At 37.9% G+C, this 26,242-nt stretch overlaps 1 protein-coding gene across 3 annotated transcripts in view; it reads right to left on the bottom strand.

The window, feature by feature from the left end:
* The window catches only part of TRAPPC9 (trafficking protein particle complex subunit 9), an 831,895-nt gene that overhangs the window by 772,850 nt on the left and 32,803 nt on the right, over positions 1-26,242 (bottom strand). For all 3 annotated transcript variants that reach the window (XM_054018404.1, XM_054018403.1, XM_054018405.1), the window contains exons 4-8: positions 25,835-25,963; positions 22,457-22,483; positions 13,157-13,278; positions 11,723-11,848; positions 6,039-6,255 (exon numbers count right to left, since the gene is read on the bottom strand). In XM_054018404.1, the coding sequence (XP_053874379.1) occupies positions 6,039-6,255; positions 11,723-11,848; positions 13,157-13,278; positions 22,457-22,483; positions 25,835-25,963 (621 nt within the window). The remainder of the gene's footprint in view (positions 1-6,038; positions 6,256-11,722; positions 11,849-13,156; positions 13,279-22,456; positions 22,484-25,834; positions 25,964-26,242) is intronic.

Below are 26,242 nucleotides of genomic sequence, written 5' to 3'. Positions count from 1 at the left end.
CATGTGAAACTGAAACTTTCCTATAAATGAAATTAGTTTCCTGAACTCCAATATGGGTTGAAGATCTCCAAGCTTTTTCTGAATTAGATAGTACCTTGAGTAAAACCATTTTCTTCTGTAACCATTTGGTACTTCCTTATACCTGTTTGCATAAGGGAGACCATCTCTGATTTCAGCAAGGTTTCATAAAAGACAGATCCCAGAAAAGAAAAGGAAGAAGGGGTTGGAAGGAGGAAGGGTTTTAAAAACTGTATGGCACATCTGCTGCATATTATCTCTAAAACTCACTAATCCAAGGTTATAGCTTACTAGTTGTAAAAACAGTACTGTATAGGCCATCTCCAAATGGAGTTGGGAAAGGCAAAATAGGAACTGGCATACAATTCTGGGACCTCATGCCACATACGAGGTTACATGTGTGGTCCAAAAATGACAATCCTGGGGTTTGTTTACCTCTGCTACAGGGTATAAAGGTCACCCTTCTCTGCTGATGATGACCCTGAAGGGGATTTTGATATTGAAGGTAATTACATCTTTGAGAAAAGATGAGGGTGGATACCATCTTTGATATCAGATTCAAAAAGTCCTCAGAATGTCTCTTGGTTTTGGCTCCTGTAATAGTCCTTTTTGTTCCCCGGTTCTTCTGCCGGCCTGGGAGTGCACAGATTCAAAGAACATCTCACCCGTGGATTGGCTCCACTTACAGTGGCCATCACCACCAAGGAATATCTGATTTTAGGATTTAATAGTCTCAAATCCTTCCTTGCAACCTTAGACTTTTTAGAGCCTGGAACCAAAGCTAGTACTTTCTGTAAAGATTTTTCTTGCTTCTTGTCCCCAGTGGTAATCATGGCCAAAGCCAATCTGTGCACACTCTTGGATCCCTGTAAAAGGTCAGATCGGGGGGGGAGGAGGCTGCTAAATGCCTCCTGAAATAGAGCCTGAAGTTTGTTCTACCTCTCCTTTCTTGTCCTCAGAGTAAATACAGAGCACACGAAGCACCTTGATGCCTTAAGGCAACTAACATCCTCATGAGAAACCAGGCAGACCTATAGACAGGAGGCACATCTCTTAAATCTTGGCTTATTGATCACTGGATCTGTCATCTCAGAATTAAAGAGCCAGATCCAACTATAACTTTTATAATTATATATGTTATTAGTTAACAAAGACTAACACTACCTAAGAATTACTGCAGTCACTAACTATACTAAAAGCTTATACCAAAACTAGCTAAAAAGCACTGAACAGAAGGATCTAGGCCAAGGGGATATGATAGAGGTCTACAAAATCTTGACTGGTATGGAGAAAGTGAATCAGGAAATGTTATTTACTCCTTCACATAACACAAAGTATAAGGATCACCCAATGAAATTTCCCAGACTGCGGTTTTAAAACAAACAAAAGGAAGTACTGGCTGGAGTGATTTAGTTGGTATTGGTCCTACTTTGAGCAGGGGATTGGACTAGATGACGTCCTGAGGTCTCTTCCAATCCTAATATTCTATGATTCTATGACTTCACCCAATGCACAGTCAGTCTGTGAATCTCTGACAGTGGCTGTTGTGAAGGCCAAAACTATAACAGGGTTCAAAAAAGAACTTGATAAGTTAATGGAGGATAGGTGCATCAACAGCCATTGGCCAGGATGGGCAGGGATGCAACACCATGCTCGGAGCATTCCTAACCTCTGCTTGCCTGAAGCTGGCAGTGGACAACAGGAGAATGGATGACTTGATTGCCTGTTCTGTTCATTCCCTCTGAATCAACTGGTATTGGCCACTGTCGGAAGATAGGATACGGTGCTAAATGGACCATTGGTCTGACCGAGTCGGGCTGTTCTTACCATGAAGAGCTGATAAAGAACATAAGAAGGAACTGAGGCAGCTGGATTACCACACCCCTTTTTAAGCCTCCCTCTGAGAAGGTTTAGAAACTGGGAGAGGAGGACAGAAGGAGACGCACTTGCACATCAATGGGCACTGCTATTAAGGTTGCACCCTATGGGTGGGAATATGCAGAGAACACTTGAGCAAATTGCTCTTCTTGCTACATTGTACAGTAGGTACCACACAAATGTGTTACTGTACAAGGAAGAAAATTCCCCCATATTATCAAGCATTTATCAAAAGACACAGCCAACCAATCAGCAGGTTGGATTTTCCTTATAGGGAAAAAGTTATACAAAAAGGTTTACAAGAAGTATAATAAAGGCAAATTTAATAATCATGTCCTGTCATTCAGCTTAAACAGCTTAAGTAACATTCAATAAATAATTTTTAAAAACTTCTTCAAAAACAACCAAACGATCAATGATGAATAGGCTAATGTAAAACTTACACAGGTAAAAAATATTTTTAAGATAAACTATAAAATTATAGCTGCGTAACAATGACAGTGCTTGGAAACAATGTTTTTATTTCTATGGCAGCTATAAACTCAGTATATGAGATGAAGAAACTGAAAATCGGTGTAACAGCAGTCACATCCAGCACATCAGCAGCAGCATATTTGTATGCATCATTGCAAGATCAGAGTGCAAATGTGACCCTACAACCATGAACACTCTTAAATCATAAAATCCACATTCCATTCTCAAGGAGCTGACTGAGGAGATATCTGAGCCATTAACAATTATCTTTGAAAAGTCATGGAAGATGGAATAGATTCCAGAAGACTGGAAAGGGGCAAATATAGTGTCAATCTATAAAAAGGGAAATAAGGACAACCTAGAGAATTACAGACCAGTCAACTTAACTTCTGTACCTGGAAAGATAATGGAGCAAATAATTAAGAAATCAATTTGCAAACACCTAGAGCATAATAAGGTGGTAAGTAACAGTCAGCATGGATTTGTCAAAAACAAATAGCGTCAAACCAAATCGGATAGCTTTCTTTGACAGGGTAACAAGCCTTGTGGATTACGGGGGAAGCTGTAGATGTGGTATATCTTGACTTTACTAAAGCTTTTGATACGGTCTTGCATGACCTTCTCATAAACAAACTAGGGAAACGCAACCTAGATGGAGCTACTATAAGGTAGGTGCAAAACTGGTTGGAATACCGTTCCCAGAGAGTAATCATCAGTGGTTCACAGTCAAGCTGGAAGGGCATAACGAGTGGGGTCCCACAGGGATCAGTTCTGTGTCTGGTTCTGTTCAATATCTCTATCAATGGTTTAGATTATGGCATAAAGCAGGCATCAGCAACCTTTGGCACCCAGCCCATCAGGGAAATCTGCTGGCAGGCCGGGATGGTTTGTTTACCTGCAGTGTCCATGGGTTTGGCCGATTGCAGCTCCCACAGGCCGTGGTTCGCAGGCTGAGGGATGTGCTGGCCGCCACTTCCTGCAGCTCCCATTGGCCTAGAACGGCAAACCACGGCCAGTGGGAGCTGCAATCGGCCAAACCTGCGGACGCTGCAGGTAAATAACTATCCCAAAGGTTGTTGATCCCTGGCATAGAGAGTACACTTATACAGTTTGCAGACTATACCAAGCTGAGAGGAGTTGCAAGTGCTTGGGAGGATACGATTAAAATTCAAAACGATCTGGACAAACTGGAGAAATGGTCTGAAGTAAACAGGATGAAATTCAATAAGGACAAATGCAAAGTACTTCATTTAGGAAGGAACAATCAGTTGCACACATACAAAATGGGAAATGACTGCCTCGGAAAGAGTACTGAAGAAAGGGATCTGGAGATCATAGTGGACCACAAGCTAAATATGAATCAACAGTGTAATGCTGTTGCAAAAAAAGCAAACAACCTTCTGGGATGTATTAGCAGGAGTGTTGTAAGCAAGACACGAGAAGTAATTCTTAAGCTCAATTCTGCACTGACAAGGCCTCAACTGGAGTGTTGTGTCCAGTTCTGGGTGCCACATTTCAGGAAGCATGTGGACAAATTGGAGAGAGTCCAGAGAAGAGTGACAAAAATGATTAAAGGTCTGGAAAACATGACTTATGAGGGAAGATGGGAAAAAAATGGGTTTGTTTGGTCTGGAAAAGAGAAGACAGAGGGGACATAACAGTTTTCAAGTATATAAAAAGTTGTTACAAGGAGGAGGAAGAAAAATTGTTTTTCTTAACCTCTGAGGATAGGACAAGAAGCAATGGGCTTAAATTTCAGAAGGGAGGTTTAGATTGGACATTAGGAAAAACTTCCTAACTGTCAGGGTGATTAAGCACTGGAATAAATTGCCTCGGGAGGTTATGGAATCTCCCTCATTGGAGATTTTTAAGAGCAGGTTAGACAAACACCTGTCAGGAATGGTCTAGATAATACTTAGGCCTGCCACAAGTGCAGGGGACTGAACTAGATGACCTCTCGAGGTCCCTTCCAGTTCTATGATTCTTTAAAAAAATCACCACATGAAATAGTCATAATTGTTCATTTCCAGGATAGAAACAACAGTAATTAAAAGCACTCATAAAACAAGTATGAAGTATGTCCCTCGCTTTTTGTGTTACTGATCTAAATTTAGATCATACATTCTTCAAATGTTTTCACTTGTTGTTGTTTTTTGGACATTTCAGAAGTAAAATAAACCGAAATTTAATCTAAAATCTGCTATGCTGTAGTTTGAACCCATTGCTTCTTGTTCTGCCCTCTGTGGCAAGACAGAACAATTTTTCTCTATCTTTTTTATGGCAGCCTTTCAAGTATTTGAAGACCGCTGTCATGTCCCACTTAATCTCTTCTTTTCCAAACTAAGCATACCCAGTTCTTCAGCCTTTGCTCATATCGCTTGCATTCCATACCTTTGATCATCTTTGTCACTCGCCTCTGGACCCTTTCCAGTTTCTCTACATCCTTTCTATACATCAGTGACCAAAACTGGACACAGTACCCCGGCTGAGGCCTAACCAGCACCGAGTAGAGCAGTACTATCTTCTCCCATGACTTGCATGCTATGCTTCTGTTAATGCAACCCAAAACTGCATTTGCTATTTTTTGCAACAGTATCTCATTGTTGACTCATGTTGAGGTTGTGATCCACCACCGCTCACAGATCCTTCTCAGCGGTGCTATTTGCCAAGCCAGTTTTCCCACATTCTGTATTTGGTACATTTGGTTTTTCTTCCCAAAGCGTAGCAGCTTACATTTGTCTTTTTTGAATTTCATTTTCTTGTACATAGTCAAGTGCTCCAATTTAACAAGGTCACTTTGAATTTTAGCTTTATCCTACACAGTGTTTGAAACCCTCCCTAGCTTTGTGTCATCTGCAAATTTGATCAGCATGCTCTCTATTTCTACATCTAGGTCATTAATAAAGGTGTTAAATAACAGAAACCAGAACAGACCCCTGTGGAACCCCACTAGAGACCTCCTTCCCATCTAACATCATTCCATTAATAGCTATTCTTTGTTTACGGTTGTTTATGTATCCACTTATGGTAGTTCTACCGAGCCCGCATTTCTCCAACTTACTTATGAGAATGTCATGTGGGACTACCGAAAGTCTTGCTAAAATCCTGGTATATTATTATGTCCACTGCATTCACCCATACACCAAACCAGTTACCTTGTTAAAAGAAGGAATTCAAGCTGGTTTGGCATTTGTTCTCAGTAAATCCATGCCGAGTGCTAGTGATCCCTCCTGCATCCTGAATGTTTTATACATTGCTCTAATAGCTTCCCAGGTATTGAGGACAGGCTGACTGGTCTATAGTTCCCTGGTTCCTCCTTTTTCCTCTTTTTAGAGATTACATTAGCCCTTCTCCAGTCTTCCAGGACCTCTCCTGTCATCCATGAGTTTGCAAATAATATTGCAAGTGACTCCAAGATTTCTTCAGCTAATTCCTCATTTCTAATACATTTTATTTAAGAGATTTAAGTATAGTTTGATGGACTATTGACATGCCTAGATATGATCAGAATTTCATATTTATTGAACAAACAGAAGCAGTATTAGCAAAGACAAAGATGCTTCTTTCTAGAATTGCTGGCATCAGATTGAAGTGGGTGGGGGAGTTGTTTTCTATGCAACTTAGTTACACTAATGCAGAAACCAGCAGTCTGAGCCACAGAAACTTACCTTTGCTGAAGTCCTTCGGATCCAAAGACAGACTGTAACCAGGAAGTGTCTCCAAAAGCAGTTTGTAGCAGGCCCGCCAACCGGGCTCTGATATGCTGGGTGCCACACACTGCATTGCTGCTACACGCTTGAAGAACGCAGACTTTCGGTGAAATCCAATACGTTCATACAATTCAGAGAGAATGCTGTAACGCTGGATTTTTTCTTCTTCAGAAAGCTGAAATGTAAAAAAGAAGCAAAAAAAGTTCTTTTTACTATGCTAAAATGTTAAAAATGTAACAACTTAAAAATACATAGAAAACATCAAAGACAATGAAGTAGCCAGCATTATAGACCCCAATGATCTTGCATAATATAAGCAAACAAGCAAATAATCTCTGGTCCTGGCCCCGGCCCCGTTAGCAGGTTTCCAAACCTGCTCTAATGCCTGTGTCCTGAATTTTTTACCAAGCCGTTACACTAAGACCTGCATTTTCTAGCCCGTTTTTATATTATCTTCACTTTATATAACCTAGGGTTTAGATCACTGGACTGGGACTCAGGAGACGGGGGTTTTATTCCTGGCTTTGCAAGTCATGTGCCCCTCTGTGCCTCGGTTTCCCCATCTGTAAAATGAAGATAATGATATTCATCTCCTTTGTAAAGCTTTGGGACATATGGATGAAAAGCACTACATCAGAGCTATGTGGTATTATCATCATATTAAAATATGACATTGTAAGTTGCACTTTAGAATTCAAGACTATTTATAAGTGAAATTTTTATGTAGCATTTTATAATTTCAAAGGAACCCTAAGAAGTTAATGACAATGAAAAATACCCTGATCTGGTTGAAATAAAAGGGGAATTTTAGCTAGAAAGAATGTAGTTGCCCAAATTAGAATTTGGCTAGAAAATCAAGATTGATGCTCCTAGCTTTGTGAAAAAATGCAAAAAAAGATAGCCTTGTAAAACAACGCCTTAGCCCTGAAGTGAATAAACCATACAGTTAACAGCAGCCATCAAATTGGCATATCAGGAATAATGCCCACAAGTAACAGGATGTTTGTTTTAAGTTTCATCTGAAAGACAAAGCCTCCAGTGGGATGATGTTCCTTAGTATTACCCAAAAGACATCCATTTCACCACCAACTCAGGAGCAGAGGCATACCATCTACTATATCTTTTGGTGAATTCTTCTGGGGATACTTATTTAGGGAGACCTGTAAGGTAAGTATTGATCTGCCAAACCCTCTTAGTTTATGAGATGTGACAGGATCACAGCCTATGGTATTATGACTACAGGCCATGCACACTGCCTACTACTACTACTACAGTACAACTACAATGATCCCAGCTACAACACAACTTCAGCTGACCAAGCCCATTAATACAATATTGACCTTTTTTCTTTTTCTGCCAATTCCCATCTATAGTCATCCCTTTCCTTCTTATCAGGAAACCAGAGAAGTTATTGGCTTTAAACCAACAGCAATACTGTTCTAGTGCGTTTTCACATGAAGGACTGGTTTGAATTTAACTCTATGTTGGCTCAATATTCTGTTCCTCAGTAGCACTGCTGTCCAAAGGGACTTTCTGGCAAACTAAAACAGTGTGTCTCTGGATTTGTTAGTTTATGGGGGGGGGGGGGGGGGGGGGGGGGGGGGGCGCGCTGCACCGTAGGTTGACGTTTATCATTACTACTGCTCGGTAGTAAAAACAATAGTTGCAGCCATTCAAATTAGAATTATATGGACCATTAGTCAACAACAGCTCAACCCTTCTCTAAGCCATTGTTAGCACTAAATTGTATTTAGGTCTTCTGATTTTAGGTTTTCAACTGATAACATCAACAACACACCCCATTACAAAAAATGAAAATCAGTGTTTATCCGATAAACATCACAAAAACAGAAATGGTTACTTGCATCTAAAGGCTTGTCTACACAGAGCAATAATGAAGATAACAGGAGTGTCATTTCTAAAGCACACTAATGTATTGCACATTAATTGGTCCATCTAGACCAGGGGTCTTAAAGTCCTGGCCCACGGGCCATTTGCAACCTCAGAACCTCCCCACTGCAGCCCACGGAGGAGAGAGGCATGCAGACATGCTGCCGGCAATGTCTGCTGCAGGCGCCACTCTGCGCAGCTCCCATTGGCTGGGGGAGAGGGACAGAGATACCATCACTAGACACCGGGAAGAGTCAGCCATGGAGGCAGCAACAATAGTTGCCGGGAAGAGTCAGCCATGGAGGCAGTGTCACTTTTTTCCCCGAAATGAATATAAACAAGTCAAAATACCGAACACAACTATCTGATGCACACCTTGCTACAATCCTGAAGGTAGCAACTGCTCAGTCACTGAGGCCAAACATCAACAAACTGACAGAACTGAAGTGTTGCCAGGTGTGTGGTAAACACTAAAAACTCTCTGGCAGATGAAGAATTGTATAAATTCGTATGACCATTATTATTTCTAAAAAATTCAAAATAAAAAATACAATATAAACATTTTCTTTTCTGAACACCATCTTCAGCGACATCATTGGCATGCTGGGAGGATTTGAGGACTGGCACTGGCCCTAAAGTAAATTGAGTTTGAGATCCCTGATCTAGACCCTGCTGGCATGCATTAAAGATTCCCTAGTGTGCTTTAAAGTAGTGCTGTTTGAAACAGTATTATATTAAAGCACACTAAGGAACATTAGAAAGAGATTACTCACTACAATATATACTACTGTAATGAATAATGTATGTTATATAAATTACTCACAGGACAAAGAGAATGCCTAGAAAGCCACCAATATTTAGATATCTACATAAAACTCAAAAATGGCTAAAAAATAAACTCCAAAAAATAAAATTGATAAACCAAAAAAAGCTGAAGCCCTAATTATATTCATGCATGTGGAACTCTAATGTCAAGAATACACATTTCTTACAGATTTACCATCTCGTAAATTTCCAAACCCTTTTCAATAGGGTAACAAATTAAAAAAAAAGGACGATAAACGTCCCAGCTTAATCCTTCTTTGATTTTATAAATTTCTAAGTACAATGTAAATATTAATCCTCATGCTTCTAGACAAAATCGTACAGCCCACTGGAGTCAGGAAATAGACACTGAAAAGCTTAATCTTGATAGGCATCAAATTCTACGAAAGAAGAAACTTGATCAAAACCTACAAGTTTTCTCTAGTTTACACAGCTGCTGCACTTCGGTACGATATCCAATTTAAGCTCACTATTTCTCTCTTGTTTAACTGTAAAGTACACTGAAGTTTATAGAGAAGTTAAATAGAGAAAAAAAAAGTGTCTTGTTTTGGAAAAGTCAGAGGCTGTTAGACAATATTTCAGTTCTGTAATATCCTAGTAACAAGCAATAACAAGTTCTTGTAGTGTATCACTGCTGACAGCTGGTGCACAATATATAGCTTGGGCAAACAATCCATAATACAAGACTTTAAATCACTGACAACTATCATAAAAAAGTATGTTTGATAACTTTAAAGGTATGAACACAACTTCACTCAAAAAAGTCACTAATATACAAAGGAAAAAACTAGTGTTTAAGTAACTCTTGCTCCAGGATTGAGAATATCTAAAGGCAAAGAGTATAGGAGTTCAATGAGAAACATCTGTCACTACCTAATTGGGGCAGTTTACGTTTAGAGAGTCCAGCAGCGCTTCTCAGAGGAGCTAACCAACAAACCATCTCTCCCTCTCAGCAAGAGCCAAGTGCCAATGCTTCAAATTCAAACCCCGCAAAGTTCCAAACAAGCAGTCTGGGTAGAGTTTCTGTCCAGAAGTCCAAGCCTCTATGTTTCCATGTACCCAGTGGCAGGTGTTCTTGGAGGTCTTCGTCCCGTAATATATCCCATCATACAATTATGCTTAATATGTATCCTAAGACAGTATCTTATAACAATTTTCATATCAACTTAGTTATTTTTCCACAACCTCAAAGGAAGATTCCAGTCATAACACGTGTGATACTTAAGTATTTACTAGACAAGAACATAGGTGCTATAAATGAATTTTCAAAACAATATTTTAGATGCATCTGTCAGTGTCTCTTGTTCATTTTAACTGATATGTCAGAGGAAGACAAAATAATTATATGTTGCACAGTTGGCTAGATGCATTATAAAGGCAAATGGGAGGCCGCCCATTTCTAATCTGAAGAGTGTTAAAGCAAAAGTGAGGGGAACAATACAATGACAGAAGATTCAAGCCTAAGGAAAATCCATCCAGAGCCAAGGTGTATTGCTCCAAATACCTGCAGAAGAGAGCTAGTAGAGCTTAGCACTGTCATTTGAGACAAAAATCTACAGCTACAATGCCCCACTCATCCAATTTAACACATCTATCTTTAGTAATAATTACACTAGTATCTATTAATTTAATCTATTTTTCACAGATTTTAAGGCCAGAAAAAAACTGCTATCTAGTCTAACCTCCTACATAACACAAGCCAAAGAATTTCACCTAGTGATTTATGCCACAACTTCTTGTTGAACTAGAGCATATCTTTTAGTAAGACATCCACCCTTATTTAAAAAGACTTCAAGTGATGGAGATTGCACCACTTGCCATGGTAAGTTGTTCTAATGGTTAATTATCCTTTTGTTTAAAAGAATTGCCTTGTTTTAGTCTGAATTTCTAGTTTCAACTTTCAGTCACTGGATCTTTTTATGCTTTTCTTCCTAGATTAAACAGCTCTGCGCTAATAGAAACCATTACTCCAGCACATACTTTTAGATCTTTTTCTAAATACAGAGGAAGACAATCCGTTGTCTTCAAAGCATACAATCTGGGAATCATTCTCCAAAAGAAATTTTTCCATTCAGCCACTTGTTTGGTAGTTGAGAGGACTCAGAATGTGGAGCATTCAGACAACAAATTGGTCTCTGCCCATTTGACAAGCAAAAATGACTCAGTGCATTGACCTCTGAACCTACTCCCTCCACTAGTACAGTAAGAGAGATTCACCTAGTCAGACGTCCTGCAGGGAAGAACATCCCTTCTGCAAGCGACAGTTGAATGAAGTGATCATTGCCATTGTACCGATCTGTTAAGGATGTGATTTCTACACATAACTGCAGGCTGGAAGTGCCAAGTGTGAATCATTCCACAAGTTCCAGGACATATTCATAGAATAATTTCTCTTTCAAGGATCACATTGTCTGAGCTGACAAATGTCCAATTGAGGCTCACCGTAAGACCCTCACCATATGAAAGACTTATTCATGTAATCTGATATATTTTTATGCTGGGCTTTGAGTCTGGTTTTCAGTGGTTTGAATTTTTTTAAATAAAATATACTGTATTGTACATACCTCACATAACAGATGCAGCTGAGGAATAATAGGTATGATACAACTGATCATGTGGCCAATTTTCTCTACCATTGCTTTCCAATAAGACCTTTGACAACTGGGCATCCCTAAGACACCTTTATTCATCACTTGAAGAGTATCACCAATAGTCTTCAATCTCATTCACCAAGCCTCCATATTTTAGATGGAGTTGTTAGTGTTTCTAACATGCTTTGAAATCATGAGATGTAAGGTGCTAAAGAGGTGTAAAGCATTAGTTTCAAGACAGAATAGCAAAACAAGGTTCCTAAATTCAAGGATTTTTCACCCCTTAATGATTTTTTCATTCTCAGTTTAAAAAAACCCAACAGTTTATACACTCACCTGACGAAGATTGATATAAACTGCATTCTGAAGAAACTCAGATGCTTCCATGCTTTTTTTCTGTATTGCTAGGACTCTCACTGCCTTCACACAGGCTTCCAACTCAATTACACCAGCATTTTTATACTTGAAAAGAGGAAACAAAAATAACTGAAGTGCCTTAATATACAAGGATGCCTCTCTTTGTCAGGCTTGAAAAATGTTTCTGTGCATGCAAATCATCACACATTTCATTCTTTTCACTTCACCAAAATCCATACAATTACCTCTGAACACTAATGATTACATTGTTTGATTAGCAACCTATGATGCATGCTAATGAACAACAATTCATCCTTAAAAGAACTGCTAAAGTCAGCTTCATCCTCAGTGTAATTTTAACTACCTGTATATAACAGTTTTCTTCGTTTGGAGATTCTTCTTTTATTGCAAACATGACATTAAAACCCATATTTTTTAAAACTCAGTTTTAGAACAATGCAAAATAAATGTTTTGAAGCTTAAAGGAGGGGATGACAGAACTGAACAAAATGTTAAAATACCATGAAATGTATCTGTTGTACAGATGAGGATACCCATTAACTGTGATACAAAAGGGAATTTATAATACAAAGGTTTTTTTGTCTAAACGGAAGTTTACAGCTACCTTAACACCATATGCTCTGAGGATGCAGTTTAAACACTGAAATCTGGAAAAAGGGTCCAGTATGGCTGATGGCTTTAAAAAGTTCCTTTTAGTCTCCATTTAAGGATCAGCCAAAGGAATATTTGCCTTTACTATTTCTTCAGGTCCCCCCGCCTCCTCCTTCACATGCTTCTGAGACTATGTTCTAAATATTTGATTCCAGGAAAGGTACCATTAGTTGCAAACCCTTCAATAAACTCAAGACACCTCTCAAAGATTGCTACAGCATACATACAGTATGTTAGTCAGCTTACACAGTAAAATGTTAATGATAGAAATATGCATGAATATTCAAAAGTATAACTGTGCCCACCAATTAACAGAGAACTTCCCCAAAATAACTAGCATTAATAAAAGCACTTTATGTTCATACACCCCTCTAAAAATATATACTAATTAATCTACAGACTTTACAGTCTAAAGGCACAAGTGGTACAGTACATAGTACAACTCAACAGAACACCATAGTTTGAGGTTGGTCCCTTGTAATGTGAAGGCTTAACCAGACTTTTGAAATGGACAGATCCCCTATCAGAGAGCAGACTCTATATGCCCTCTGTGTGCTGTACTGTTATAAGTTACTCGTGTTTCTTACAAAATTATTGTACCCTTACACAAATGAAAAGAATATGCCAATATTTATATGTACTTTATAAGGCAGGTGATCTTTAACACCAACTAAAAATACATTGACAGTACACTGGAATTGATGCATGTATGGAAATTTCTCATAATGCACATAAGGTTACCTTGCTGTAGTACGAAATGGCCTCTTTATATTTATCTATGATGTCTTCAGGGCCAAGGCAGTTCTTGGCACGTCCTATTTCAGCACTAGTATCTGCATTTATACCATTTGAAGTGAGGGCACCTACAGTGGAACAGAGTAAGGAATGAGCAGGAAGCTTCTAGTTAAAATTAAACATATCTAATAAGCTAGAATACAAAATAGGTTTCAGTGAAGTGTACATAATGAATAAAGAAAGAAGCCATGTCCTGGCTGAGTGACAAATGACTGTAGATTATGCCTTACTAAAATGAACTAAAAAAATAATTCAAATCATAAAAAATGGCAAAAAGGAGATATAGCTATTTGGTTATGAAAGAACATTCAATATATGAATTTATGGTCTCCTATACCTACCTCGATGTTCAGACTTTGTTTTTAAAAAAGGGTTTTACTTCAAGAATTAAATAACCATAGCCCATTCAAAATTATACAATTTAACTTTGAGAAACTTTCTATTTGTAGGATTTATGTTTTAATTTTACATTTTATATTTTTAAAAATTTAGTGGACAATTTTACATAACAAAATTTCATAAATTCTACCATTCAGAATCACTATCAAAACACTCCGAAATCCTTTAAAATGAACCTCTCTTTTTCATATATCCAACCTCAGAAAACCATAGGAAAACAAGTAAGCCTTGCAGCACGTCCTAAAGGCCATCAAATCTGAGCCTGTCATACTACCAAGGATACAGGAAGCGAGTTCACATCCTGAGGACTCTCTAACCAAGTACATATTGCAACCAGCACCCTCCAACTCTCTGGCCTCCCTCCAGGCCTGTTTAATCACTAACTCCTGTTATTCCCCTTTGCTTAATCTTTCCCAAAATAAAAAAATAAAATAAAGGGATTGTGTCAAAGAAGGGGAAATTTAAGCAATGAGACATGTGCCCATTACCACCTTAATTCCTTTGCTTGTATGTTTATCCTTGTCCATTTGTGTTTTGTCTTTTTAAGTTGCAAGCTCTTCAAGGAACGGGACCATATAGCCCATGGTTTAGAGTCTAGCACAATAGGGCCCAAATCCTGATTGGGTCTTTTGGAGGCTCCCACAATACAATTAATACTAACAAACAATAACCATTGTCCTTGCTAAGAAGCTCTTTCTATTATTTAGAGTAAACTATGGACCTGAATAATGAAACTCATCATTACAACTGAAATATTGAGCAATTTTCAAAGTTTTTATTTTAGAAGTTATATCTTTAAGTACAACCGAATTTTATTGTACAAATCCATTTAGCACTTATTTATAACATTTTGTTTTTTTCATGCAACATGATACTAGTATATACAATACTATATTTATCAGATAGGAACATATTGCTCTGGAGAGTTTTATAAATGTTTTACAGTTCCAAGTCCATTTATTAGAAATGTCAATCTATACAGAAGTCAGTGATAAGAAGCGATACAGATTTACTATACCTCTACCGCGATATAACGCTGCCCTTGGGAGCCAAAAAAAAAAATCTTACTGCATTATAGGTGAAACCGCATTATATCAAACTTGCTCTGATCCGCCGGAGTGCGCAGCCCTCCCGCCCCCTGGAGCACTGCTTTACTGCATTATATCCGAATTCATGTTATATCTGGTCGCATTATATCAGGGTAGAGGTGTATTTTGAAAATCTTAAAGCTGAAACGACAATTTCTGTAGTCCTTTTTAACAAGATGCTTTCACAATTGTCAGTTTAGAAAACAGAATTATAGCTTCTTTCTATAAATGTGCATGATGTATCATACATACAATAGAACCTTTGAATAATCAATAGCAATCCAGGCGTAAGTGCTCTTAACATTTAGCAGTGGACTAAATTTTGGTTCCAATGATGTTTATTGGTGTAATATGAAACATTTGAGTATTTTTCAAGTCAAATATTACATAAAACAGCCTAAAACCAGAAGAAAATGTTAACAAGCTAGAATGGGGAACAGAACCTCACACAAAATCCAGTATATAGTCTCAATGTGAAAGCATCCTGAACATCAAACAAATTGTGTTAAGTTTTTAATAAAATTCTTCAGAATTCTGAAGATCTAATATAATGATGGTAGTTCATTCCCACGTAAAAATAATTATTTTATGGCTACACATTCTACACACCATGCATGTTTCATTTATGAATTACTGAAAAATCCACTCATTAGGTGAGAGAAAGAAGTTTTCCCTAGTGAGCAGAGAAGACCTAAACTCACAATTTTAGCAGAATTCTTACTGTTGCGAAGATTAAATTTCACTCACATTTGAAAGATAAGTGATACAGTTTCATCTTTCTGAATCTGTAGGCAGACAATTCCAATATTTCTCTTGCTGTTAAAAGCTTTCCCACACAGTAGCAGAATAAAATGAACATGACTGGTTATTTTCACTAAAACGCTTCAGATACCCGCGGACAAAAGCTAGGCAGCCTTGGACCACGTCAGTTTAATAACACTACTGAGGAAAGCTACCAGAAAACAGATACCAAAGTTAATCAAACAGAAGATCCTCCCCAGAATAGATGCTGGGAAAGAGATGAGAAGATAAACCTTTTTCTTCCCCTCCCAGTTTTTGCAAATCTCAAAAAGATGGAGGAGTAGTAGGGTGTAAGTCTTGCTGGAGCCCTACACATAACTAAGAGTATGAACCAGACTAGGCCTAGGCAATATAGTAACACACCAGGTATTGGCTAACCAAGTAAGCACGTTCCTTACCAGAGAGAATGGTACAGAAACACCTACAGTTCTCAAGCAACTGTGTAAACAAATTCCCTAGAGATTGTACAGGAAAACACTGACCCCTCATAAGATAAGAATGTGAAGACAGGATAATGGATGAGGATGTTTTGTTCTAACTAGAAGGTACAAGGTATAAAGGTGATACACTCCTGATGTTGTTAGTTAATACTTAACTTGTTTGTACCAATGTATAAAAGGAGAAGCCACAGGAGGGGCACCTTTGTATCAGCCAAGGGGACAGCATCCTGTTACGTTTGCCTTGTCATGGGCAAACCTCTGTTAGTGTCCCTGTGACCAATTGGACAGGGCACTAGTACAGTGCTTTGCGGACAATAAGCATCTTTACCACCAAATGAGCCTGTGGACTTTCTTTACGAATAACATCGAGGTCTGCTGAATCATCATGCTGCCCTCTGACAGTGCAGATAACACTGGAGGCTTCAAGAATAGCAGTACTAACAATTCTGCAGCACCAGCAACACTCTGCAGCACTAACAACATGGAGCATAGTCACAAGGCCCTGGAGTGTAAGAAAAGACTCCTTCCTCCCTTCCAATGAATAAAATCCAAGGGCACCAGTAATAAAATTCCTAGCACCCTATCTCTTGCCAACAACCAGAGGTGGTGGGACTAGGCTTCTCACTAGGGACATCACTGGTGGAGGCCCATCATGGTAACCTTTTATATCTACCTCTGACTAACTGGTTTAATCCTCCAGCTAGTAGAGGTCTTCAATTTTTGAATCTTAGTATCAGACAGTGGTGATATCAGGTATCACTCATTTAAGGCAAGAGAACTTGAAATAAAATGGATTCTTTGTGAAAGAATAAGAGAAAAAAAAAAAAAAAAAAAAAAAAAAAAAATCAAACTTAATTTCCCCAATACTGATTTCTCCCTACTGTTACTCACACCTTCTTGTCAACTGTCTGTAATGGGCCACTCTCTGACCACTTCAAAAGTCATTTCTCCTCCATTGATATCCTGCTGTTAATTGATTTAACTTGTTAGACTGACTTAACACTTGGTAAAGCACCCCACATCCTTTCATGTATTTATATCTGTTCCTGTATCTTTTACTTCATTCAGCCGATGAAGTGGGTTCTAGCCCACGAAAGCTTATGCCCAAATAAATTTGTTAGTCTCTAAGGCTACGTCTACACTACCCGCCTGAATCGGCGGGTAGAAATCGATCTCTCAGGGATAGAAATATCGCGTCTCATCGGGACGCGACATTCGATCCCCGAATCGACGCTTGTACTCCACCAGCGGAGGTAGGAGTAAGCACCATCGACAGGGGAGCCGCGGAGGCCGATTTGCCACCGTCCTCACAGCGGGGTAAGTCAACTCTGATACGTCGAATTTGCGTATCTTAAATCGACACCCTCCCTCCCCCCGTAGTGAGGACGTAGCCTAAAGTGCTACAAGGACTCTTTTTTTTTTTTTTTTTTTTTTGCTGATACAGACTAACACGGCTACCACTGAAACCTGAAAAAAGAGCAACTAGTTACAGTAGTAATTATCTGAATTACTATACATACTAAAAATTCAATAAGCAAAGAATAGATACATTAGCAGTTAGATATTTACACTGCCAGATGATCCTTCTCTGTCCTGGTTAGAATTCTTTGCACCATATACAAGGACAACCTAGTGAATTATAGAACGATCTTTACTTCAGTACCCAGAAAGATAATGGAGTAAAACAATCTGTAAGCACTTACAAGAAAATAAGGTAATAAACAATAGTTATCATGGATTTGTCAAGAACAAATTATGTCAACCAACCTAATATCCTTTATTGACAGGGTAAGAAGCCTTGCGGACGGGGGGGGGAAAGCAGTAGATGTCATATCTCAATTTAAGTAAGGCTTTTGATACTGTCTCATATGACCGTCTCATAAACAAACTAGAGAAGTATAGCCTAGACGAACCTACTATAAGGTGGGTGCACAGATGGCTGGAAAACCATACTCAAAGATTAGTTATTAATGGCTCACAATCAAGCTGGAAGCGCATTATCAAATGGGGTCCCACAGGGATCTGTCCTTGGTCTGTTTCTGTTCAATACCTTCATGAATGATTTGGATAAGGGTATACAGAGTATACTTATAAAGTTTGCAGATGATACCAAGCTGTGAGGGTTGCAAGCGCTTTAGAGGATGAAATTCAATAAGTACAAATGCAAACTATTACAAATTATGAAGGAATAATCAACTGTCAATCAAGCAAATACAAAATGAGAAATGACTGCTTAGGAAGGAGTACTGCAGAAAAGGATCTGAGGGTTATAGTGGATCACAAACTAAATATGATTCAACAATACAGTACTGTTGCAAAAAAGCAAACATAATTCTGGGATGTATTAGCAGGAGTGTTGTAAGCAAGACACAAGAAGTAATTCTTCCACTCTACTCTGCACTGATAAGGTCTCAACTGGAGTACAGTGTCCAGTTTTGGGCACCACACTTGAGGAAAAATGTGGACAAATTGAAGAAAGTCCAGAGGAGAGCAATAAAAAGATTAAAGGTCTAAAAACATGATCTATGAGGAAAGATTGAAAAAATTGGGTTTGTTTAGTCTGGAAAAGAAGACGGAGGCAGGACATGATAACAACCTTCAAGTATGTAAAAGGCTGTTATAAAGAGGAAGGTGATAAATGGTTATCCTTAATCACTGAGGACAGGACAAAAAGTAATGGGCTTAAATTGCACCAAGGGAGATTTAGGTTAGATAGTAGCAAAAACTTAACTGTAGGGTAGTTAAGCTGAAGAACAAATTACCTGTGGAATCTCTGCCACTGGAAGTTTTTAAGAACAGGTTAGACAAACATCTGTCAGGGATGGTCTAGAAGATAATACTTAGTCCTGCATCAGTCCAGGGGACTGGAGTAGATGACCTATCAAGGTTCCTACATGTCTATGATTCTATATACTTGGGGAAAATCAATATTTTAAAAATAGAGCTGTTAAATCTAAAACAGTTTTTATCCGGACTTCTATGGTAATAACTGAGAAAAAAGTGAGCAGTAGATTTCAAGTCACTATCAGGCTAGCCAGAACTGACACAAAATTTAAAAGAAACCACATGGGGAGCACAAAAAAAACACTTTTTTTTAAAGCTCTGCTCAGTCTTCTGTTATTTAGTCAGATTCATCTCTCCTTGTGTTAGAACTGTGATTCTACAATTTACATTCAATGGTTTAATTTGTGCTGTTAAAGGATGAGCCCACAAGAGAAATGTTCTGAATAAAAGACTGCCTTGATAAGAAAAAAGGGAAATATAGATTCCAAATTACCTGAAATAAAAAAAAAAACACATCTGTGGCTGCATCTAGTAAAAGGGCTTATGAATGAAGTTATGAAGAGAATAAAGCCTTAAAGCCAATAGAGATATCAGAATAGGAAAGAAGTAGGAATATAAAGATTAAACCACCACAAAATATCGCCAGAATACAATAGTGTTAATAACAGAATGGCTGACAGTCTCTAGGATCTCTGAAATTTCTTCAAGTTAATCAATTGAAGGAGATTCAGGAGCTCACTTTCAAAAAAATCTGAAACACAGCAGGCAATCTTGATGGGATTATATGTCCTACTTAAAAATTAAGGAATAAATGCTCAGAACTGTAAGAAAAATCTCATTTTCATCCAGTAATCTAAAATTATGTAGATGGATTTTTAAAAGGGCTAGAGTTTTAAGTAATATTAATTTTATCTTGCTTCTGTCTCTATTTTTATATATGTATATAAAGAATAATAAAATCTTGTTCTTCAAGGTTAAACACCGCATATAACTATTTAGATGCATTATAGCAAATTTTTACTTTCCCCTAAAGCATAAATAAAGCATTGATCACTAGCAGTGACAGGATACGAGACTTAAACAATTGGTCTGATCCATCGCAGCATCTCTTATGTTCCGGACAATGCACCCCCGTTATTTAAGTCATCTGGCAAAGTCATTAATTTCAAGAAGACAAAATGAAATTCTACCTGCCTTTTTAGGGTTTAAGTGATAAGTACAGAAAAGGGCAAAATGATTAGGCGTATGAAACGACTAAGGAGGGAAATGATAGAGCTCTATAAAATTATGACTGGTGTGAAGAAAGTAAATAAGGAAGTGTTATTTACTCCTTCTCATAACACACAAATTAGTGGTCACCAAATGTAACAGGTAGTGGGTTTAAAATAAAAAAAGGAAGTATTTCTTCACACAATGCAGTCAACCTGTGGAACTCTTTGCCAGAGGGTGTTGTGAAGGCCAAGACTAACAGAGTTCAAAAAAGAACAAGATAATTCATGGAGGACAGGTTCATCAAAGGCTATTAGCCAGGATGGGCAGAGATGGTGTCCCTAGCCTCTGTTTGCCAGAAATGGGAAAGGGGTACGGGGATGGATCACTTGATGATTTCCTGTTCTGTTCATTCCCTCTGAAGCACCTAGCACTAGAAGACAGGATACTGGACTAGATAGACCTTTGGTCTAATCCAGTATGGCCATTCTTATGTTCTTCTCTCAAAAGAAATCACACACTGCTTTCCTCCATTCCAGTCAAATTTACACTTTCACGAAACAGAGTAACAGATTGAATTGGACATGTAGGATCCTCCATAAGAAGTACTACAGCTTAAGTTACTGCAAACAACCTGGCTTCCACAAGCCATAAGGGAAAAAAGCAGAGGTGCCTCCAAGCTTAATCCATGGGCACAGGCTCCCCTCCAACTGCAGAATTGGAGGAGAAAATGGCTATCTTACACTCTTACATCAATTGCCTTTGTGAGAAAGCTTGTTTAATAAAAAAAGCTACTGAAGAATCCCTAAACCAAAAAATGAATACCGGTAAGGAATGGTGTCCCTAGCCTCTGTCTGTCAGAGGATGGAGATGGATGGCAGGAGAGAGATCACTTGATCATTGCCTGTTAGGTTCACTCCCTCTGGGGCACCTGGCATTGGCCACTGTCGGTAGACAGGATACTGGGCTAGATGGACCTTTGGTCTGACCCGGTACGGCCTCTCTTACGTTCTTATGTTTAGACATCTACAAAGCAGCGCTAACAACATATAGGAACAAATACAATACTGTGCATATGAAAACTAGTGGACAATTTTTCATTTAATTCTAAGCAACTGGGCCATGAACAGCTGTCATGAAAATAGAGAAGTGTGATCTTCACTTAAATATAAAACTTTAAACAGTGACAAACTATTTTAAATGGTCATTTCAATTTAAGGTGACCCATTTGGCAGTTTCACTGTATCATGTGGGGTTTTTTTTTTAAGAAAGTAACAAACAGCCTTTATAATCTGTACTAGTTTTAAAACAAAGGAACATTCCTACTGTCATTTCTATATAAAACAGCCCTTTTTCAGCTTATTTTGGATATCTTCATTTTAATACAATTGTTCCCAGAAAAAACTCATTTGCATATGAAAAACTGAAATACATTGGTAAGGTGTTTCATGTTACATTAACTGGGGGCAAGGAAAATTATGAAATTATAATTAAATAGATCTAAAAGAAGCAAGTAAACCCTTTTGTTGCAAAGTGCTACACAGCACCAAGGTATAAGTATTTTTCATTAGTGCTTATGCAACAAACTGCCTTTAGGGTATGCTGCAAGTCTCATTTCTTCAACTGGTCTATTCTGAACCATATTTGCCGCATACCCACTCTTATACCTGTTCATTTTTTGTTCTTCTATTCATATTGCTAAATGGGATAAGACCTCACTGAAATGGGTTGGGTGGCTTGCTTTTGGGTTTGTCATAGTGCCAGATGCTTTGATAGTGTCCAGGTGAATACTGTATTTATATCTTAATGCATTCTATTTGGTTTTTATTGTCTGATTCTCTTGAGACATCTGAGTGACACCTTGCAAATGGACTAAATAAATGAATCCCAAAATCACATAATTTTGGTCTAATAAACAAGCTACAATTTGTAAATCCTCTTTTGTCATCAACAGCCTTTGGTGGTAAACTGAATGCTGCTTCAGACTTTGAGTAAAGTAATTATGGAAACAGAAATAAAAACCCACAGGACTAAGAATGCTGGGAAGACACTGTATTTAGAACAGAGTGAAGTCAACATTACTGCTCTAGAAAAAGGCATTAAGACCACTACCTCACAGCATTACTAAAAATGTAACGGGGGGGGAATCAAGTAGTTCTTGTAAGTAAATGGAAAGAGACAGTTATGCCAGATTTCTAGCCATTCTGATGTTATTGAGACCGTGTTCTCCAAAATCCATATGATCATGACAAAGTCACAGGTTCAAATTTTTAAAAATGCCTATCAAGTTTTGGATAAGTGACTTGATACATCTTGGGCCTGATTTTAAGAAGTGCTGAGCACCCACAAAACTAAGAGTCAAATCAGGCCCACGCTTTATCAAACTGATACCAAAAACTGAGGCACAAAGTCTGAACCAATTTTGAAAATTTAGCTGTAATCATCCGCACAGATGCAAAACAACTAATAAAAACAAAAACAAACAAAAAGCTTACTGTCAGAAAACAAGCAAAAAGACAAAGTACCTGGGTCAATGAGAACTTCTTGGGCCCCTAGGAGGAGGGAAAAAAAAATATTTTTTTCAGCCTTAAAAATATAGCCAACATAAAGTAAGTTATTGCAATATATATTTTACAACTATCATCAGTCATGAGCAAAATTACAGGAAAATTATTAAAATCCAGCACAGACATTGCTGTTATAACAATGGTTGATTAACTTGAAGTCATAACACATCAATTGTCATTTGGTTACAACATATTTACCATATCCTGTACCTATATTAAATGTCCTTTTTTTAAAAAAAATATTTTCTGAAAAAGAGAGTTATGATCAGTTCTAAGACCAAACCAAAAGCAAGTAATATTTTTCTTGGATTTTTATTGATATTTTAAAGTCAAATCCTAGTAGATCTTAATTTTCAGTCCGTCCGCACGCGCGCGCGCACACACACCCCTACACCTTTTTTTTTTTTTGGTTAGCAAGCTTCCATAACAGTCTATTTACAAGTGCTTGTAGAGTATTTAACACACAATTACTACCATTAAGACTTACACTTTTTTAATGTCTTCTGACTTCCTTTAAAAAGGATCATCACTTTTTTTGAGATTTTGTTAATGACTCTACCATCACAGAGCATGGCTCTTCAGAAACTGTGAATGCATGTCGGTGGTAGACTTCAGTCAAGGTTGGGTAGCAGAAAGAAATGCTCCCTACCTCTCAGATGTAGAGGTATTCCATGAGATTCTAATACGGGATGTTTTGTGTAAGGCCTACCCAACAACTCAAACCATTTATGTTAAATATATGGTAAAAGGAGTTTGCATTTGAGAGAAGTGATCTATATCTATAGATATAGATATAAAATTTTTTTTTTTTTTTTAAATAGATACAGCATCCTGTTGCTCTCAACCTTGGAGAAGGTAATTGAAATGTGAAATGAGGGCTCAATAGCCCCAAATTATTTGTGTTCTTTATCCGATAGCTTGTACTTCCTTAAACTGATTCTCAGCCTCTAGACCAGAGAGGTAAGCTAGAGATTTAAAAGCTACAGGAAAACTGGAATTAATTTTCTATACCTAATTCTGTAATGCTATTTTACTTGTCACTTTTAAAAATGTAAGAAATCAAACAGAAATGCAACTGAAAAAGTAAGATACTTCAGACAGAGAGGAGTTGCACAAACCGTATGTACTAAAGAGGAAAAAACAATCAGAAAACCTTACAGGAGAAAGATACAAAAATGGGTACAAAGTTTGTGTTGTAATCAGACCTTTATATATATATTTTTGGAGAGATGGTTTGGTATCAGGATATAGTTGCTGTTCCAACAAAGATTAGAAACTAACTATTTAGACCCCAAAATAACAGTTATAATAACTGGAGCTATAATGTGGACTGTAAAATAACAGCTCTAGATTAAGATGTGTGTTCCTGAAAGGTATGGAGTGAAGAGAACAGACAATTAAAATACTAGTTGTCTCTATGAATAATATTTTTTACTTGATGCAGAGAGTGGCTTATGGAAAAGCTTTTAACAAGAAATTTAAGAAGTTTATATTTAACAATGTATTAAATATACAACTTGCAGAAGTGACTGGAAGACGCTGCAAATTATTAAATTACAAAACAAAAAGAATAGTAATAAATCACAAAATGTATTTTGTTCAGTTATTCTGACAACTATCACTTAATTATGATAATATACTTTTGTAAAAATAAGTTTTAATAACGAGACCTGACTGCAACATCTACTATTAAATCTTTGCTGAGAAGCGAAGAGAGCTACAACTGTGTGCTTGATGAGTGAGATATCATCTTGTCCAACTTCTAAGACTCATTTTAACACAGGGGTTCTCAAACTGGGGGTCGGGAGGTTATTACATGGGGGGAGGGTCGCAAGCTGTCAGCCTCCAACACAAACCTCGCTTTGCCTCCAGCATTTATAATGGTGTTAAATGTTAAAAAAGTGTTTTTAATTTATAAGGGGGGGGGGGGTCGCACACAGAGGCTTGCTGTTTGAAAAGGGTCACTAGTACAAAAGTTTAAGAACCACTGAGGTTATGGGACTAGCTGGACAAAACTTTATTTACTTAAATTACATGAATACCTGGTGTAATCTTTTGAAACATGCTCCTTTACTGTAAAGTTGAAATGTCAATACATATAATTTGTAATTCATCCTTTGAAAATGCAAAATACATGTTTGCCAGTTTTGATATGTATATTAAGTAAAGCTATTTTTACAAGAATGAATTAGTTCTGATCACAATTTAAAAAAAAATTATGGTCAGCTGTTAAAAAAATCCCCATTCCCTTGTTTAACTCTAAATAGCAAGCAGGCACTCTCTCCAAGGAAGGTAACCTATTTCATAAAAGCTATACAATTAAAGTATTTACAAAAAGCATACTAAAGCCTTTCAATGGCAAGTTGTCAGTTTACTGACTGGTGTTTAATTTTACAACCAACATTATTTTAATAAAAGACCTACTAAATGGGCTTTGTTTAAAATTGATATGAATTGCAATTCAATATTAGAATATTATAATTAATACAAGTTACATGTATTATTGGCAAAAAGAACAGGAGTACTTGTGGCACCTAAATTTGTTAGGGCAGGTCTACACTAACCCCCCAATTCGAACTAAGGTACGCAACTTCAGCTACGTGAATAACGTAGCTGAAATTCAAAGTATCTTAGTTCGAACCTACCTCTGTCCAGACGCAGCAGGTAGGCTCCCCCGTCGACTTCGCGGTACTCCTCTCGCCGAGCTGGAGTACCGCAGTCGACGGCAAGCACTTCCGGGTTCAACTTATCTCGTCCAGACAAGACGCGATAAGTCGAACCCAGAAGTTCGATTTGCTTGCCGCTGAACTACCTGGTAGTGTAGACCTACCCTTAGTCTCTAAGGTGCCACAAGTACTCCTGTTCTTTTTGCGGATACAGACTAACTCGGCTGCTACTTTGAAACAAAGTGATACGGTTTTCCAAACAAGTCCTTGAATAAAGAACACCAAAAGCCTTGGATATTGAACATACCCTTCTTATCCTTATCAATTCATATATCCCTCTCACACCATTTATATATTTTCTGAAAATTGCCTGTGTTTTTCCCTGCTGAATGATTTTCACCAAATCTTAACACACAACCAGAGAAATTTTGAACAAATTCTATCTCTGGGTAAGCACATTTCTTAATATCACTACAAAACCATAGGATTTTTATCATAAAAAATAAATCTTCTCACAAAAAAGAAATGTAGTTCAGTTTAATACCATTTTTACCTTTGTGTGAAATTCTTATTACACATGGGGGAGGGGAGGGAAGACTATAGATTAAGGGTTGCCATTACTAAACATCTGGGGGGAAAAGTCAGAACAGAAGCCCTGTTTAAGGCTTACCTGGTCTGTGTCTGTTGCCTGCCTCAGCGGGAAGAGAACTACCTTGTGCCCTACGAGCCCCAGCTTTACCTCCTGTGCCACCAGGATAGTGATAGATAACTGACGCTGAGCATAAACCTTCAAGAGCAGCTGGAGATTAAAGATAAAGAAATATTCAATTAACAGAGAATCAATTCATCATATGATATGAAGTATTATAATTTATAATCCTATAAATAGAGCCTCAAAAACCTCACTCTGCCAGGGGCCCCCACAGAAATTTTTTCCATGGTACGTGTCGTCAACCCCCGCAAAGCCATCCCCGCTCACCTACTCGGTCCCTTTCAAGCATTTCCCACCCAGATGCAATCTCATTCCCCATCCCTGAGAAGGAACATGGGCTGCTGGAAATGGAGCAAGGCCAGGCAG

Source organism: Malaclemys terrapin, chromosome 2 (assembly GCF_027887155.1).
Source record: "Malaclemys terrapin pileata isolate rMalTer1 chromosome 2, rMalTer1.hap1, whole genome shotgun sequence".
Taxonomy (NCBI): Eukaryota; Metazoa; Chordata; order Testudines; family Emydidae; genus Malaclemys; species Malaclemys terrapin.
The sequence above is the reverse complement of the archived record's forward strand: the minus strand, read 5'-3'. Positions and strand labels throughout refer to the sequence as shown.